Source organism: Salmo salar, chromosome 13 (assembly GCF_965601325.2).
Source record: "Salmo salar chromosome 13, fSalSal1, whole genome shotgun sequence".
NCBI lineage: Eukaryota > Metazoa > Chordata > Actinopteri > Salmoniformes > Salmonidae > Salmo > Salmo salar.
Window position 1 is genome coordinate 57,711,861 of NC_138303.1, and position 17,485 is coordinate 57,729,345.

At 42.5% G+C, this 17,485-nt stretch overlaps 1 protein-coding gene across 2 annotated transcripts; it reads left to right on the forward strand.

The window, feature by feature from the left end:
• The first annotated feature begins 13,708 nt into the window (after positions 1–13,708).
• pcyox1l (prenylcysteine oxidase 1 like) lies at positions 13,709–17,177 on the forward strand. Of its 2 annotated transcripts, XM_014136713.3 has the most exons (7): positions 13,709–13,782; positions 14,054–14,101; positions 14,385–14,591; positions 14,841–15,015; positions 15,178–15,389; positions 15,770–15,910; positions 16,045–17,177. In XM_014136713.3, the coding sequence occupies exons 1-7, from the start codon at positions 13,749–13,751 to the stop codon at positions 16,704–16,706; spliced, it is 1,479 nt and encodes a 492-aa protein (XP_013992188.1). In that variant the 5' UTR covers positions 13,709–13,748; the 3' UTR covers positions 16,707–17,177. The 2 variants fall into 2 exon arrangements, with proteins under 2 accessions (XP_013992188.1, XP_013992186.1); XM_014136711.3 differs by lacking the exon at positions 13,709–13,782 and having other exon boundaries at positions 13,797–14,101.
• The last annotated feature ends 308 nt before the right edge of the window (positions 17,178–17,485 follow it).

The window sequence follows — 17,485 nt, forward strand, 5'->3', positions numbered from 1 at the left end:
GGCTACCTAAGTATGGCTCCCAATCAGCGACAACGATGTACAGCTGTCCCTGATTGAGAGCCATACCAGGCCAGGACATAGAATGTAACCCCAAAACAAATAACCCCTTTTACTGGTCAGGACGTGACAGGTGCAGTGATAACTGTTGAGAAGAAGTTGAGTGTAGAGGAAGCAGTGTGGCGAGGAAATTTGGTGTCAAGTGCAAAAATAGGGATACGTGTTCCAGTAGCTCTGAGATGTAATCTGACGAGAAAGTCGATGAAGTTCCTGCAGTAAGGACCGCTGAGGTCGGCCTCGGTTCGCGGATGTAAAGGATGATTCTGGTCCAGTGGGAGTAAGATTTGTGGAGAGAATGGATCCTTGCATTTTTGCTGATCCATATGTGGTGGTAGGTTGGGTAGAGAAGAGGTTGGGGACTATTGAGTTGGTGAAAGTAACTAGGAGTGATGATTTATAGTTTTTCTTCAGCCCGAAGGGAGAGGGCACTCCGGATCACGCGATTAGGGACAATAAATGGGACTTGCTTTCCTCTCCGGAGCAGGGCACCGTTGAAAGGAGTGATAACGGAGGTGGCATTAAATGTTGAGGAAGATCAGTTATAAGTGAAAATTCCCGGTGTCTGTGACGCTCGCGGTTTGGTGCGACGCAGATCCGGTGGAGAGAGTGGGGAAACAGAGAAGACGTTGTCTGTCCTGTTGATGTAGTCTTTGCCAGATAAGGTTAAGGTACACTCTAAAAATTGTGGGTTCAACAAGGGTTCTTCAAAGATCCTCAAAGTTCTTCAAAGAACCTTAAGGTTCTTGGCACCGAGAATTGCCCACAAAATGTTCTTCCAATAACCCAATAGGAGGTGGGGTTAATCGAGGAACCTCCTTAGTTGGTGGGGGTTCTTGCAGGAACCTAACTGCCCAACTGAAACATTTGGATATGAAAGGACAGCAGGTGCAGGCACTTAACTGAAAAATGTAAAGATCTAAATTTAAGGTAAGGTTTGTCCCTTGTATGATCTAAATTGATATTGTTTTATGATGACATCATCTATATTTTCATGTGTGTGAATCTTTCTAAAAACAGAATATGGACACAATTCAATAGATATCAATCAACAAAGAGGTAAGAATATGTAGGCTATAAGAATATGTTGAAGACTAGCTGTATTGGGTGGAGATGACTGAACTGCTCACTTTTGTGTCTGTATCTGCAGGTATACAGACGAGGAGGCATACAAAGGTATGTCAACTGGTATTGGTATGTTATGCAGATCACATTTACCATCCTCCTCCCTTACCTCTTCAATGAATGTCCCATAGGCCTCTACATTATGGACAAGGTATAGCGTTTTTTTCATTCACATTTACCACAGAAACCAAGGTATGAATACTGTCGTGTGCATGTTTTGTTAATCATCTGTATAATTACAATTTTTTGGGATTCACAGACTTCACCCTCCTACACCTCTGATGAATATAACAGGAAACCTATTCGATAACCATGCACTGCAAAATCATTCTGGCTATGGATATGGAGAACATCAACACATTAACATCAACAAGCCAGAGGATATACCCATTCGACGTGGGTCTCTGCTGGAAGTTTACCTCATATTTGGATTTTTTAATTCTGCTTTACCACTAAAATCATAAGAAACACTGACAACTAAAATATTGTGCTATTGTTGTTATTGTTATGTGTATTATTATTAATAATAATAATAATAATAATAATAATAATAAGGGGGGGGGGGGTAGTTAAAAAATCTACCCCAAAAGGTTCTTCGAGGATCCATTAAAAAAGGCATTCTTTGAAGAACCCTTTTTTTTTTAAATGACTAAATGTTGTTGTGATCCTGTTGTGGACGCAATTTAGTTTATTTCGTTCAAACAATCCTGTTTTTAAGCTCAAAAGACTGCACTCTCGGGAGAATTTAATAATAAGAGAGATGGACCGGCTCTCTCGCGGGACTCCTCTGAAAACACAGCATATGGCCAGCTACTGATGATGTTATACAAGCAGGCTATCTACTGGAGGGATTAGAGTGGCAGGGGTACATCTCTCCTGAGTTATTAAAGGTGTGTAGTGTGTGGCAGCCACCCAGATGTGTCATTTATTGGAGTGCGGTATTGAATAATGACATTCTACAAACAATGACCATGCAACGAGCAACTTTTTATTCTCTGAAAGGCTTCTATACCATTGTTTGAAACATTACGCCTTAGAAAACTGCATCCACTTACAACTGTGGTACACCCAGTGTACATAACGAAAATAATCGAATCCAACGAAGCATATGATAAGGTGATTAACTCTCTCCTCAGAGAGGAATAGTCATCACCATCATTAGCAGCTTGACACCACCACACACACCCTGGTGGGGTTCCATCTACTAGGCTGTCATGACTGGGTTTCTCCTACTGATTAGCAGGCAGATCCAGTTCCCATTGTTACTAACCTAACTGGGTTTTTTTTCTATTCTCCAGGGTTTGGAGAATCTGTCTGTTGCTCATGTACAGTACCAGTCAAAAGTTTGGACACACCTACTCATTCAAGGGTTTTTCCTTTATTAAAAATGTAAAAATGATGAAATAACATATGGAATCATGTAGTAACCAAAAAAAGTGTTAAACAAATCAAAATATATTTTATATTTTATATTCTTCAAAGTAGCCACCCTTTTGCCTTGACAGCTTTGCACACTCTTGGCATTCTCTCAACCAGCTTCACCTGGAATGCTTTTCCAACAGTTTTGAAGGAGTTCCTACAAATGCTGAGCACTTCTTGGCTGCTTTTCCTTCACTCTGCGGTCCAACTCATCCCAAACCATCTCAATTGGGTTGAGGTCGGGTGATTGTGGAGGTCAGGTCATCTGATGCAGCACTATATCATTCTCCTTCTTGGTCATATAGCACTTACACAGCCTGGAGGTGTGTTGGGTCATTGTCCTGTTGAAAAACAAACTATAGTCCCACTAAGTGCAAACCAGATGGGATGCTGTATCGCTGCAAAATGCTGTGGTAGCCATGGTGGTAGCCAAGTGTGCCTTGAATTCTAAATAAATCATTTACAGTGTCACCAGCAAAGCAACCCCACACCTCCTCCTCCATGCTTCACGGTGGGAACTACACATGCGGACATCATCCGTTCACCTACTCTGCGTCTCACGAAGACACAGAGGTTGGAACAAAAAATCTCAAATTTGGACTCATCAGACGAAAGGACAGATTTCCACCGGTCTAATGTCCATTGCTTATGTTTCTTGGCCTTCTTCTTCATTTTGGTGTCCTTTAGTAGTGGTTTCTTTGCAGCAATTTGACCATGAAGGCCTGATTCATGCAGTCTCCTCTGAACAGCTGGTGTTGAAATGTGTCTGTAACTTGAACTCTGTGAAGCATTCATTTGGGCTGCAATTTCTGAGGCTGGTAACTCTAATGAACTTATCCTCTGCAGCAGAGGTAACTCCTTTCCTGTGGCGGTCCTCATGAGAGCCAGTTTCATCATAGCACTTGATGGTTTTTGCAACTGCACTTGAAGAAACTTTCAACGTTCTTGAAATGTTCCGTATTCACTGACCTTCATGTCTTAAAGTAATGATGGACTGTCATTTCTCTTTGCTTATTTGAGCTGTTCTTGCCATAATATGGACTTGGTCTTTTATCAAATAGGACTATCTTCTGTATACCACCCCTACCTTGTCACAACACAACAGATTGGCTCAAATGCATTAAGGAGGAAAGAAATTCCACAACTTAACTTTTAACAAGGCACACCTGTTAATTGAAATACTATTCCAGGTGACTACCTCATGAAGCTGGCTGGGAGAATGCAAAGAGTGTGCAAAGCTGTCATCAAGGCAAAAGGTGGCTACTTATTTAAAATATATTTTTGCTTACTACATGATACCATATGTGTTATTTCATAGTTTTGATGTCTTCACTATTATTCTACAATGTAGAAAATAGTAAAAATAAAGAAAAACCTTGGAATGAGTAGGTTTTCTAAAACTTTTGACTGCTACTGTATATCATTATCATCATTAACATCCGCTCCCGCTCTCTGCCTCTGTCAACATAATACAAAATGGGGAAGCTCTTAAAAATTGTGTGTGTGTAATAAATGACTTGCATTCTTTGGTTAAGTCATCTACAGGGTGTCAGCTTGGGAGCCAAACTAGAAGGGAGATACATTGTGGCTGCCCATATGGACCATGCTCTGCTTTACAGTGCATGCAGTCGATAGTTGGGGCAGCAGTTAGGACGTTTGTTTCTTTGTGCTGGGTGAGTAGTGATTAATTAACGGATACTTTTACATGATTCATAAAAGGATGGTGAGGAAGTTGCACAATGAGCTGTCCTTTCCTCTTCAGGTGTGCAACATAAAAAAATCATTGATAATATGAAAATTAATTTTACACGACTATTTCTTTGTTAATTTGTACATTCTCATATTAGCTCTCTATGAAATAAAATCTGACACAGCAGAATTAACTGCAGTGGTCTTAAGCGCTGAGGAAACCAAAGATAAGACAAGTTTGGCTAGAATTGCAGTCTGTCTATTTAGACTATATTTATGTTTCATCTGCAATATATACTATACTTACTAGAGAGAGCCAAGAAACTCATACACAGACTAGTCTAGCACCAGGATGGGCAACTTTGATGGGGGTGGGGGCCACAGAAATTCTGAACTCGTCATGATGGGCCACAGTGGCTTGCGTCTGCATACCCACATCCATACCCACACATGCCTTTTGGGGGTCCTAAGAAAAATGTTGTTGCTCCCATTGCAAGAAAAACATATTCACCTTTCATCCAGGAATCATGGTAGCATCCACATTAATGCAGTGGTGGAAAAAGTACCCAATTGTCATACTTGAGTAAAAGTAAAGATACCTTAAAAGAAAAAGACTGAAGTAAAAGTGAAAGTCACCCAGTAAAATACTACTTGAGTAAAAGTCTAAAAGTATTTGGTTTTAGATATGTATTAAAAGTCAATGTAAAATCGCTAAAATATACTTATATATCAACATTTTAAGTAAAAGTATGAATAATTTAAAATGTATTATATTAAGCAACCCAGACAGCACGATTTTCTTGTTTTTATTTTATTTACGGAGAGCCAGAGGCACACTTCAACAGTCAGACATCATTTACAAACGAAGCATTTGTGTTTAGTGAGTCTGCCAGATCAGAGACAGTAGGGATGACCAGGGATGTTCTCTTGATAAGTGCGTGAATTAGACAATTTCCCTGTCCTGCTAAGCATTCAAAATGTAATGAGTACTTTTGGGTGTCAGGGAAAATGTAAGGAGTAAAAAGTACATTTTTTTCTTTAGGAATGCAGTGGAGTAAAAGTAAAAGTTGTCAAAAATATAAATAGTAAAGTAGTAAAAGTTGTCAAAAATATAAATAGTAAACTATATATACCCCAAAAAATGACTTAAGTAGTACTTTAAAGTATTTTTACTTAAGTACTTTACACCATCGCATTAATGTAGAAGGGTTTAGAAACATATTCTATTCTTATTTACAATAAAAGTGACTTCAAAATGACATTATTTACCATTCATTTGTATTGGGCACAAAATACACAACCAAAACAAATTGCAAATGCATCCAACAAGTTTGTAGAGTCACAAGCTTGATGTATTCATTGCATGCTAGGAATATGGGACTAAACTCAATATTTTGACCTAAAGCTTTTTGAGAAAAAAAAAGTATTACTTGTTAAACAAAATCTCTTTCTCTGAGCAATTGTATTAGTATGAAATAATATAATTTCCCACACAAAATAGCTCAGTATTTTAATGATTTATTTGATACAATCATTATTGCTCATCCTTATCAAGGGTGTCAATCATTTCAGAACCCACTGTATATCTGTCTCTGCAAGAGTAGGGAGCATCCAAGTTTAAGAACTGAGCCCCATGGGCTGACTTCAGAAATACAACCCTTGGAATTCAGTTCTCAAAGTCAAGTACTCAGGGTGTGTTCAATGTGCTGTTTTACAGATGGATGCACAGCTCATCCTGCCTGTGAAGTGATACAAGCAAACATAACCTTTTACTGCAGCGGGCTAAATCAGGGATGTTTCTTAGTAGTCTTAAACAAATCTATACTTTGAAATAAAAGTATACACCTCACACTCGTGGAATAAAGTCGGAATAAAGTGACAGAGAGATTGCTTCATCTATGGATCTGTTGGGGCGGTATGTGAATTGGAGTTGGTCCAGGTTGTCTGGGATGATGGTGTTGATGTGAGCCATGACCAGCCTTTCAAGGCGTTTCATGGCTACAGATGTGAGCGCTATGGGGCGAGAACTCAAACGGTTTTAAGTGAAAAAGGAGATCTTAGTTGTAGCAGGGCCGTGCACAGATCACTCATCAGAATATTTAAGAAACCTAGTTACAGTGCCTCCTAAAGACATGACTGACATCGGGAAAAGGCTGATCATTGATGTTGATGATTGATGTACTGTAAATCTGCTAGTTAGGTAGCAAATGATTAGATTTTTTCTGATTGTGATTCATCGTCAATGCTCTTAAGTAGTAACTTCATAGTATAATATTTACAATCTTCAAACTCATAATATATGGCTGGCTGGCTACAATACTAGGCGTATAAATGTGTATTGAATAAGAAATGTTTTGGGCCTCCCAAGTGGTGCAGTGGTCTAAGGCACTGCATCGCAGTGCTAGCTGTGCCACTAGAGATTCTGGGTTGAGTCCGGGCTCTGTCGCAGCCGGCCGCGACTGGGAGACCCATGGGGCGGTGCACAATTGGCCCAGTGTCGTCCGGGTTAGGGGAGGGTTTGGCCAGCAGGGATGTCCCTGTCCCATCGCGCATTAGCGACTCCTGTGCATGCTGACACGGACGCCAGGTGTACGGTGTTTCCTCCAACACATTGGTGCTTCCGGGTTAAGTGGGAATTGTGTCAAGAAGCAGTGCGGCTTGGTTGGGTGGTGTTATGGAGGACACACGGCTCTCGACCTTCGCCTCTCCCGAGTCCGTATGGGAGTTGCAGCGATGAGACAAGACTGTAACTACCAAATGGATACCACGAAATTGGGGAGAAAAGGGGGTTAAATAAATAAATATGAAATGTTTAGGCTAGTTATTTTTTAGATAACTGCATTGCCCTCATTTAAGCAATGATTTTTGATCATTCAACAACATGATCAGATATGGGTCTCTTTCAGGTTTCTTAATGACGCTTAATACTCTCAGTTTATTAGGTACACCACCCCATTAACGAAAATGGTTTGCTCCTACAGACAGTGAATCACGTGGCCGTGGCTTGCTATATAAAGAGGCATTCAGTTACTGTTCAATTGAACGTTAGAATGGGCAAAATCAGTGACCTATGCAACTTTGAGCATGGTATGATCGTCGGTGTCAGGCTTGTTGGTACCAGGCGCACCGGTCCCAGTATCTCAGAAACGGCCAGCCTCCTGGGCTTTTCACGCACGACAGTGTCTAGGGTTTACCAAGAATGGTGCGACAAACAAAAAACATCTAGTCAGCAGCAGTCCTGTGGGCGGAAACAGTTTGTTGATGAGAGAGGTCGAAGGAGATTAAGCAAGAATCGTGCAAGCCAACAGGCGGACCACAAACAGGCAAGTAACGGCGCAGTACAACATTGGTGTGCAGAACGGCATCTCGGAACGCACAACTCGTCAGTCCTAGTCACAGACGGGCTATTGCAGCCACACCGGGTCCCACTCCCATCAGCTAAAAACAAGAAGCAGCTTCAGTGGACATGCGATCACCAACACTGGACAACTGAGGAGTGGGAAAACATTGCCTGGTCCGACGAATCCCTGTTCCTGTTGCATCATGCGGATGGCAGAGTCAGGATTTGGAGTCAACAGCATGAGTCCATGGACCCATTCTGTCAGGTGTCAATGGTACAGGCAGGTGGCGGTGGTGTAAGGGTGTGGGGAATGTTTTCCTGGCACACATTAGGTCCTTTGATACCAATTGAGCAACGTTTGAACTACACACCTTGTAGAATCCATGCCCTGAAGAATTCAAGCTGTTATGGAAGCAAAGGGGGGTCCCGACCCGGTACTAGATGGGTGTACCTAATAAACTGGTCACTGAGTGTATGTGATTATCTTTATTACATTATTGTAGTCTATGAATATTATAAGGTATCATGTATTGCACTTCAACATTTTAGGGAGATGGGTCCTAATGTTAGAATAGTCTAAACTATTACATGCTGTAGTCACCTCTTAATGCATTCTGCACAAATGAATCAGTTGATTTAAATAGAGGCACATAGAATAAAAAAAAACATACATTTGAATCATTACAGTTACAAAGGTGCCAACTTAAACCATTCTAATGTATGTCTATAGCCCAGGGCTTTCTCATTAGTTAGTCGCTTTCCTTTTGTACTTACCATGGGGTTTTTCTTTCGTTTTTCTTTCTCTGGCTTCATCATCATAAGTACGAATCGTTTTTTGTTCCAGTGCTGTCAGCATCACGACCGTGCCACTGCTGAATCATCCCGCAGTGCTGTTCGGATGAAGAGGAGCACTAGGAGGACATTAGCCGCCTAAACCTCACAGCTTTCATGGTGGGCCTCAAATAGCGGTATATAAGGGAAGCATAGCTGCTCATTTGCATAGGCGTATATTCCATTTAACAGGCAGTGTACACATATAGTCACGGAAACTCCCCTTTTTTGTATCCCATTGCACATAGAGAGACTGCAAAACTCTGTGACAATGCATCATGACGCATGCATGGGCATATCCAAATAGAACACAATGTGTTGATTAATTGCAAGCATTCTCAATCATTTGCAACATTGGACAAATAACAATGTTTCTTTTTTAATTTTCATGTTTATGCAGACAGACATACAGGACCATGACTTTCGACCAATGACGCATTGGTTACAACCGATATCTGTGTAGGAAAACCCCAAACCAGAGCAGACACAGCGTTTCCGCTCTGTAAACTCCGTGGGTTGCGATGGGGAAATCCTAAAACCTGGTAGGCATACCAACCACCATAAACCATCATCTATTTAGATCTCGTCTTTACGGATGTTGTTGTTCATTGGAATTTATCATTTTTAAAATCAAGGTTAGTCTTGATCAACATATTTCCAACCAAATATATACATTTAGCTCAACAACAGCAATGATTGCTTTATTGTGTAAAACGTATAGTATTGATCAACATATTTCCAAACAAATTCATTAATTTAGCACGACAACAATAATTACTGGTTGTGTGTGTGTATGCACGTGGAGGTGTGGGTGTGTATCTGTCAGTGGTGTAAAGTACTTAAGCAAAAATACTTTCAAGTACTACTTAAGTAGTTTTTTGGGGTATCTGTACTCTACACAACTTTTACACCACTACATTCCATACATTTTTACTCCTTACATTTTCCCTGACACCCAAAGGTACTCACTACATTTTGAATGCTTAGCAGGACAGGAAAAGAGAACATCCCTGGTCATCCCTACTGCCTCTGATCTGGCAGACTCAATAAACACAAATGATTCATTTGTAAACTATGTCTGAGTGTTGAAGTGTGCCCCTGGCTATCAGTAAATTTAAAAAACAATTAAATCGTGTTGTCTGGTTTACTGAATATAATACATTTGAAATGATTTATACTTTTACTTTTAATACTTAAGTACATTTGAAACCAAATACTTTTACTCAAGTAGTATTTTACTGGGTGACTTTCACTTTTACTTGAGTCATTTTCTTTTAAGGTATCTTTACTTTTACTCATGTATGAAAATTGGGTACTTTTTCCACCACTAGTATCTGTGTCTCTCTCTATGTGTCTGTGCACGCACGCGTGTGCATGTGTCTGCATGTCAGTGTGTGTGCATCCCTTTCATATTTATCTGTGTTTTTCTTTATATCTGAAAAGGTATTGCCGATATCAAATCCAAAACGTGTATTTCCGCCAAACGACCTAGTAATAATTTTGGTAAAGTTCTTCCAACTCTCTGGCCCTGACGGAGACATGGATCACCCCAGAGAACACTACTACTCGAGCTGCTCTTTCTTCATCTGACTAGGTTTTCTCTCATAGTCCGAGAGCATCTGGTCGCTGCAGTGGTGGCACGGGTCTACTCATTTCTACTAAGTGGAGATTTTCTCTTTTCTCCCTCTCTCACCTGTCCATCTCTTCATTTGAATTCCATGCTGTCACTGTCACTTGTCCACTCAAGCTTAAAATTGTCATCTATCACCAACCAGGTGCCCTTGGAGAGTTGCTCAATGAGCTTGACACATTGATTAGCTCATTTTCTGACGATGGCTCGCCACTCTTCATACTTGGCAACTTCAACCTCATGACGTCTGCCTTCGATTCATTTCTTTCCAACTTTCTTTCCCCTCACCCTTTCCCAATCCCCTCCAACTCACAAGGCAGGCAATACACTTGACATCATCTTTACTAGGGGCTGCTCGCCTACTAATCTCACTGCAACCCCCTCCAGGTCTTTGATCACTAATTTGTTTCCTTTTCTGTCTCCCTTTCCTCCAACCCTAACCACTCAGCCCCTACCCAGATGGTCATGCGAGGTTGCAATCTTTGCTCTCTCACTCCAACTACTCTCTCTTCTATTCTATCCTCCTTTCTGGTAAATCCTTCTCCCTCCCGTCTTCTGATTCTGCCTCCTCGACCCTACTCTCCTCCCTTTCCGCATCCTATGACTCGCACTGTCCCTTTTCCGCTGAGCCCACCCCTCCTGCTACGTGGCTGACCCATTGCGAGCTTACAGACATGGCTGCGGGCAGCTGAGCGAAAATTGAGGAAAATTTAACTTCCAGAGGACCTATTATCCTTTCGCTCTCTCCGCTCTACTTTCTATTCCTCTGTATCCGCTGCTAAAGCTGCCTCTAACCCTAGGAAACTATTTTCCACCATCTCCTCCCTAATCCCTCCCTCTCTGCGGACGACTTTGTCAACCACTTTGAAAAAAAAGGTTGACAACATCCGCTACTCATTCACTCAGCCTATTGAGTCCACTGGTCTCACTCACACAGAACTACCCTACGCATTGACCTCTTTTTTTTCCCCTCTCTCTCCAGATGACATCCTGCAAATAGAGAGGTCTGGCCGCCCGACAACCTGCCCGCTCGACCCCATCCCCTCTCCAGACCATCTCTGGAGACCTCCCATTCCTCACTTCCCTCATCAACTCATCCCTGACCACTGGCTGCGTCCCCTCTGACTTAAAAATGGACCGAGTTGCTCTCCTCCTTAAGAAACCAACACTCATCTGACGTCAAAAACTATATACCTGTATCCCTTCTTTCTTTTCTTTCTAAAACACTTGAGCGTGCTGCCTCTGATCAACTTTCTCATTATCTCTCTCAGAACGATCTTCTTGAACCCTAACCAGTCAGGCTTCAAGACGGGTCACTCAACCAAGACTGCTCTTCTATGTCACGGAGGCTCTCCGCACTGCCAAAGCTGATTCTCTCTCCTTTGTTCTCATCTCCTAGATCTATCCGCTGCCTCTCAGGGCTGGGCGTCTCAGGCTCTGCACACTCTTGAATGTCGGCCCACCACCTCAAGCTCAACAAGACGGAACTGCTCTTCCTCCTGGGAAAGGCCTGCCCGCTCAAAGACCTCTCCATCATGGTTGACAACTCCACAGTGTCACCCTCCCTGAGTGCAAAGAACCTTGGCGTGACCCTGGACAACACCCTGTCGTTCTCTGCAAACATCAAAGCAGTGACCCGCTCCTGCAGGTTCATGCTCTACAACATCCATAGAGTACGACCCTACCTCACACAGGAAGCGGCACAGGTCCTAATCAAGGCACTTGTCCTCTTCTGTCTGGACTACTGCAACTCACTGTTGGCTGGGCTTGCCGCTTGTGCCATCGAACCCCTGCAATGAATCCAGAACACTGCAGCCAGCCTGGTTTTCAACCTTCCCAAGTTCTTTCATGTCACCCCGATCCTCCGCACACTGGCTTCCAGTCGAAGCTCACATCCACTACAAGACTTTGGTGCTTACCTACGGAACAGCAAGAGGAACTGCCCCTCCCTACCTTCAGGCTATTCTCAAACCCTACACCCAACGCTACACCTCGGATTTGGTCCAGACCAAAAATCAATGTCCTTGGATGTAGAAATCAAGGCCGGTCTGTCTGTGTGGGACGTTGAAATCAAGGCCGGTCCGGACTGCACCAACAAAAAAGATGTCCAGAAGACCTTGCCGTCAATAAGTGTTTAGTGGGCAACAACATATGGTGCAAAATGTCCTTGCACAGTACCTGTGAATATCCCTTCCCGAAACCATTGAGATTGAGTCCTGTTGACCTTGTGATATCAAGACGTGTGTGACGGGGAGAATCATGCATGTCTTGCAATGTGAGGTACTACAGAAGGTCACACAGCTGCCATCTCCTCCCACGCAGACAGACAACGTGATCAGAGAGCATGCTACTCTGCCAAGGGCCCACTTTTACCTCACAGGCGTATTTCAAAAAGGAGGCACACACCCTCTTTACCCCAAATGGCTAATTAGTTGTTCTTGTCCCTTTTGCACCCTACATTTCATAGGAAAATAACCTTGAAATGTCTAGATATTGAACTGATTGCTTTTAAAGGTATGCCTAAAATCTGCAATATTTACATTTGTTCAATGGTAATTTTTTTAAATTAATGATGTAACTTATATGCAGTGGAAGTGAAAGAACTAAGAAGCCTTTTGTGTAGTTGTATGTGTTTTACTGTAAACCTGTTTGAACAAGCTGACCTTTATCATTTAATAAACCTTGATACAAATAACCAAGCAAATAAACAAACATACCTTCTCCCCCAAAAAATCTTGACCACAACCCCAAACACTTCTTCAAAACAGCATGGTCACAAAATGGTTGCTCTCACACAAAAGACTAGTAAAGCAATGACCCACACAGCCTATAAACACAGAACCTCCCCTGAAAGCTTTCGCCTGAACCTGACTGTTTTGGGATTTATACATTCTACAGGTTCACAACTATTTACACAGGAAACACTGCCCAAAACTAAGGTTACTACCAATAATGTATATATACACTAGATTACTTTTAAGGGTTGCTGTGTTGAAGCCACCGCACCTCCAGGTTGGCACTCCCCACGTTGTAAAAATATTTTGGAAGCTATAGAAATTAATTTATTAATGTCTACATTAGTTTTGCTACATTTATACTATTGCAGACATCTTAATGCATACTTTTAAATTATATTATGTGAGCTAAACATAATATTATATATAAACATCTTATAGTATCAATTTTTTTTATTACTAATGTTACTGTCCCCACTACAACAACAAAAATAATTTTGTCCTTGAAACATTTCATTGAAATACTGTAGAATTCCATTCATTCCTATGGAGGACACCTCCTGTGGAGGGCCAATAAGGCCGACCGTTGGCTTCAAAGCCTCTCAGTAGCCAATACATAGCATTAACAATCCTGGGTTTATATGCATCACTTGATACTAGCACGTCACAGTAGGCTAAAAAACAGATACATAATTGTGTATTTATCTCATGACAATGGTAGCCTGGTTCAAACCCCAGCATTTGAGTGATCCTTTTATTTCAATGAGCACAATGGAAAACTCGGATTAGATTATACTCATTCAGTGAAATGTTCTTCCCGATGTTGAAGAAGAGGGTGGGGATGCTCCTGGGTCACTGAGATGCCAAGGATGCTCTCGTGCAATGCCATTTGTCGAGCTAACAGCCTTTTCCCGATCACGTGGTAATGTTGCCGGATATTGATCCACATCTTGTCAACGGTATAAACCATTCATAATCGTTTTTTGTATTAATCTCAAAATTTGACATACTTTACATGTGTTATTCTATTACGGGGATAATCATATAGTGCCTCATTCGTTTACGATTGATAACTAATTTCATTCGCAATTGGCGTATTTGGGCGACAGACAACACATGCAGTGACTCGCTGGCTGTCGCATCACAATTCTAGCATCTATTCCTGCATCATGCACTGGTGTCTTCCTTTCCGATTTCTTCTAACATTACTATCGTCAATCTTGGCACTAGGAGACTCTGGATTTGCACAACTTGATGGTGCTCCACCTTCAAAAATAGGTAAAGTAGCTAGCTCTATTTTGTCTAGCTTATGTAAGTTAGATATAGTTTTGAGGACATGTGTGGCTTGCAGTGCTGCTAACGTTAGCTAGTTGGGTTTGCTAGCTAGCTAATGATGAATTAGCCTAGTAGCTGCCTATAGCTCTTTCAGAGGGCTATTCAGCCACAGAGAAATGGAATAGCTACCAAAACTGCCATGTAAATTCCCTGGTTGGGGACGACCTGTTTTTTTGACAGATCATTAAATTGTAGCTTACTGATGTGTTTCTTCTGATGTCCGCAGCCATTGTAGGCGCTGGGATAGGCGGGACCGCCACAGCACATTTTCTACGGCAGCACTTCGGGCCAGAAGTGCACATTGATGTGTTCGAGAAGGGGACAGTCGGAGGGCGCCTGGCCACAGTCACCGTGAACCATCAGGACTATGAGTCCGGGGGCTCCATTATCCATTCCCTAAACCTGCACATGCAGGACTTTGTCAAGCAACTGGGTGGGTCCATCGCTGTCCTGTTCATAGATGGTACATTTTAGTACCACCGCTTTTTATCTGTCCAGATCCCTCTGAGAAAGTACAAGTGAAGACCACAAAGACAAAAAGGTGTTCTGTTGTTTGCCATTACATGCACATCAAAGCAGAGGAGAAACTGAGGGTTGTAGGATAATCTTCCGTAGGCTTACTGCTTTGCTGGTAACTACAGTATGCTATTCCACCCATCACACTATTCTATTTTTGTTACAGGTCTTAAGTATCGTAAGAATGTGGCAGGGAAGACAGCTGTGTTTAACGGGGAGGAGTTCATCCTGGAGGAGACTGACTGGTACCTGCTGGATCTATTCCGCCTGTGGTGGCGCTACGGCATCAGCTTCATCCGCCTGCAGATGTGGGTGGAGGAGATCATGGAGAAGTTCATGAGGTGAGCGGCAGCAGGGGAAGAGAGCTCAGACGAGACAGACAGAGGAAATCCTTCTCGCTGTAAATTGATTTACTATTGATTTCAGAGCGCTGTCAAGCTATTCAACATGCCTTACATCCCCTATACAATCTGTCTCTCTCCTTTCTGTTTCTATGTGTTCAGGATTTATAAGTACCAGGGCCATGGCTATGCCTTCAGTTCAGTGGAGGAGCTGCTGCACTCCCTGGGTGGGTCAGGGTTCCTGAATATGACTCACCGCTCTCTCTCTGAGTCTCTGCTGGAGCTGGGCGTGTCACAACGCTTCATTGACGAAGTCATCGCCCCCGTCATGAGGGTCAATTACGGACAGAATATCAGCATCCCAGCTTTTGTCGGTAGGAACTAAGGCCAGGAGGATACCAGTATCGCGATACTCATTAGTATCGTGGCAAGGAAACAAAACACAAAGTGGATTTAACTTCTTTAGGAATACAGCCCTAATGTTGGAATGTTGAAAACAAACATCCAAGCTATACCACACAATATTGTACACACTGCAGGTTTTTAAATGACCAAAGAGTTAGGTCTGCTTTGTGTTTTCATTTTTTGCCATGGGAAAAAATGTAGCGATAATGGTGTCGTCGCAGCATTAGTAGGAACTTGAAGTACATTTGTAGTTGTTGTTGTGCCGTTCAGGTCATAACGTTCTGCCGGTCTACCGCTGCAGTTGCTCATCATGATCAATCATGGTCACATGTTTTAATCTGTGTTATAGGTGCCGTGTCATTGGCAGGTGCACAGGCCAACCTGTGGGCGGTGGAGGGAGGGAACAAGCTGGTCTGCTCTGGGCTGTTAAAACTGGCTAAGGCCAACCTTATCCAGGCCCAGGTCACAACCATCTCCCCCCATGCAGCTGGTAAGTGACTAAACATAGAATTATGTTTATAACATAGTGTAAACCACGGTGAACAGACATGTTTTGCAAAACTGCGTTTCAGCACATATTCATTTACTTGCTCTAATGTCATTATTTCTTTACGTGAATTGAAGGAGAGTCTACCCAGTATCAGCTCAACTATGCCACTCTGACTGAGAAAGGATCTGAGTTCTATGACATTGTGGTGGTGGCGACTCCCCTGCAGTCCAGTGTGGGCTCAGGTATCTCCTTCCAGGGCTTTGAGCCTCAGCTGCCTGATATTGCTGGTTCCTACCACCATACAGTGGCCTCCATCGTTCACGGCTACCTCAACTGCTCCTACTTTGGCTTCCCAGACCCCAAGCTCTTCCCCTTTGCTAGTGTTCTCACCACAGACTCACCCGGACTCTTCTTCAACAGTGCTGCTAGCATCTGTCCCGTCAACATCAGCACTGGATTCCGCCGCAAGCAGCCCCAGGAGGCTGGTGTTTACAAGGTATTCTCCCCCCAACCCTTAGATAAGCCAGCGCTGAAGACACTGTTCAGGTCCTACTACTCTGTGCAGGTGACAGACTGGCAGGCTTACCCACATTATGGGAGCACCCAGGACCTGCCGCCAGTTGTCCTTCACGACAGCCTGTACTACCTCAATGGCATTGAGTGGGCCGGCAGCGCCATGGAAATGAGCTCAGTGGCAGCCAAAAACATTGCTCTGCTGGCCTACCACCGCTGGAGCAGGCAGCTGGAGATGGTCGACCAGAAAGACCTGATGCACAAGATCAAGACTGAGCTGTGACACCCCAACTCCGCAGACTCAGGCTCCGCCGGCTAGCTGCGGGGATTGTTTCTATGGAACCTTGCTGAAAGGTTGCCAGCAATACAATGATGTAGTAGCATGATGCCTAACCCTAAGGAGTTGTGTTTTATTAAGTTACTGCTGCTGGCTGCAATGCAAAATAAAACATGTTTTAATTTAATGCCACGTTGCATTCCATGGAAAGTGGATCATTCTCAGCTGTTTGACTTGATATGCAAGTAATATGGACTTTATTCAAACTAAATGCTTATAGTCATAAGGCTTACTACTGCATTCTGATAAACAAATACAATATGGTTAGAATTGATTTACTCAACTAAGCTACTTTCATGAATGCACTGATTTAAAGGCCAGTTTTAATAATTGCTTTTATTTCTTCATGAGTTCAAGTAATAACTGATTGTACACATGTGTTTGCCTGATCAGAAATTAAAATGGTTCTTAATTTTTTTGCTCTGTCATGTGTTTATCCTTTTTAAATGCGCAGTGTCATCTTTACTAATGTTATTTGGATTCACTTTCTGATGCACCATATGGCGATGGTGTGCATGCAATCTAGTTTTAAACTGAGTTTAAAAATGGAACTTCCCTCTGGAAGCAGCTTCTGCTGTTGCTACAGTCATCAATGCTTGAAGCCTGTTGCATAGATGTTACATAGTTGCATCTCTGCTGCATAGTGACAAATTGGAACATTGTAATCTCTAATGACAAATATAATAGTCTAACTGCATTCATTATTTACACATTACTACAATGTA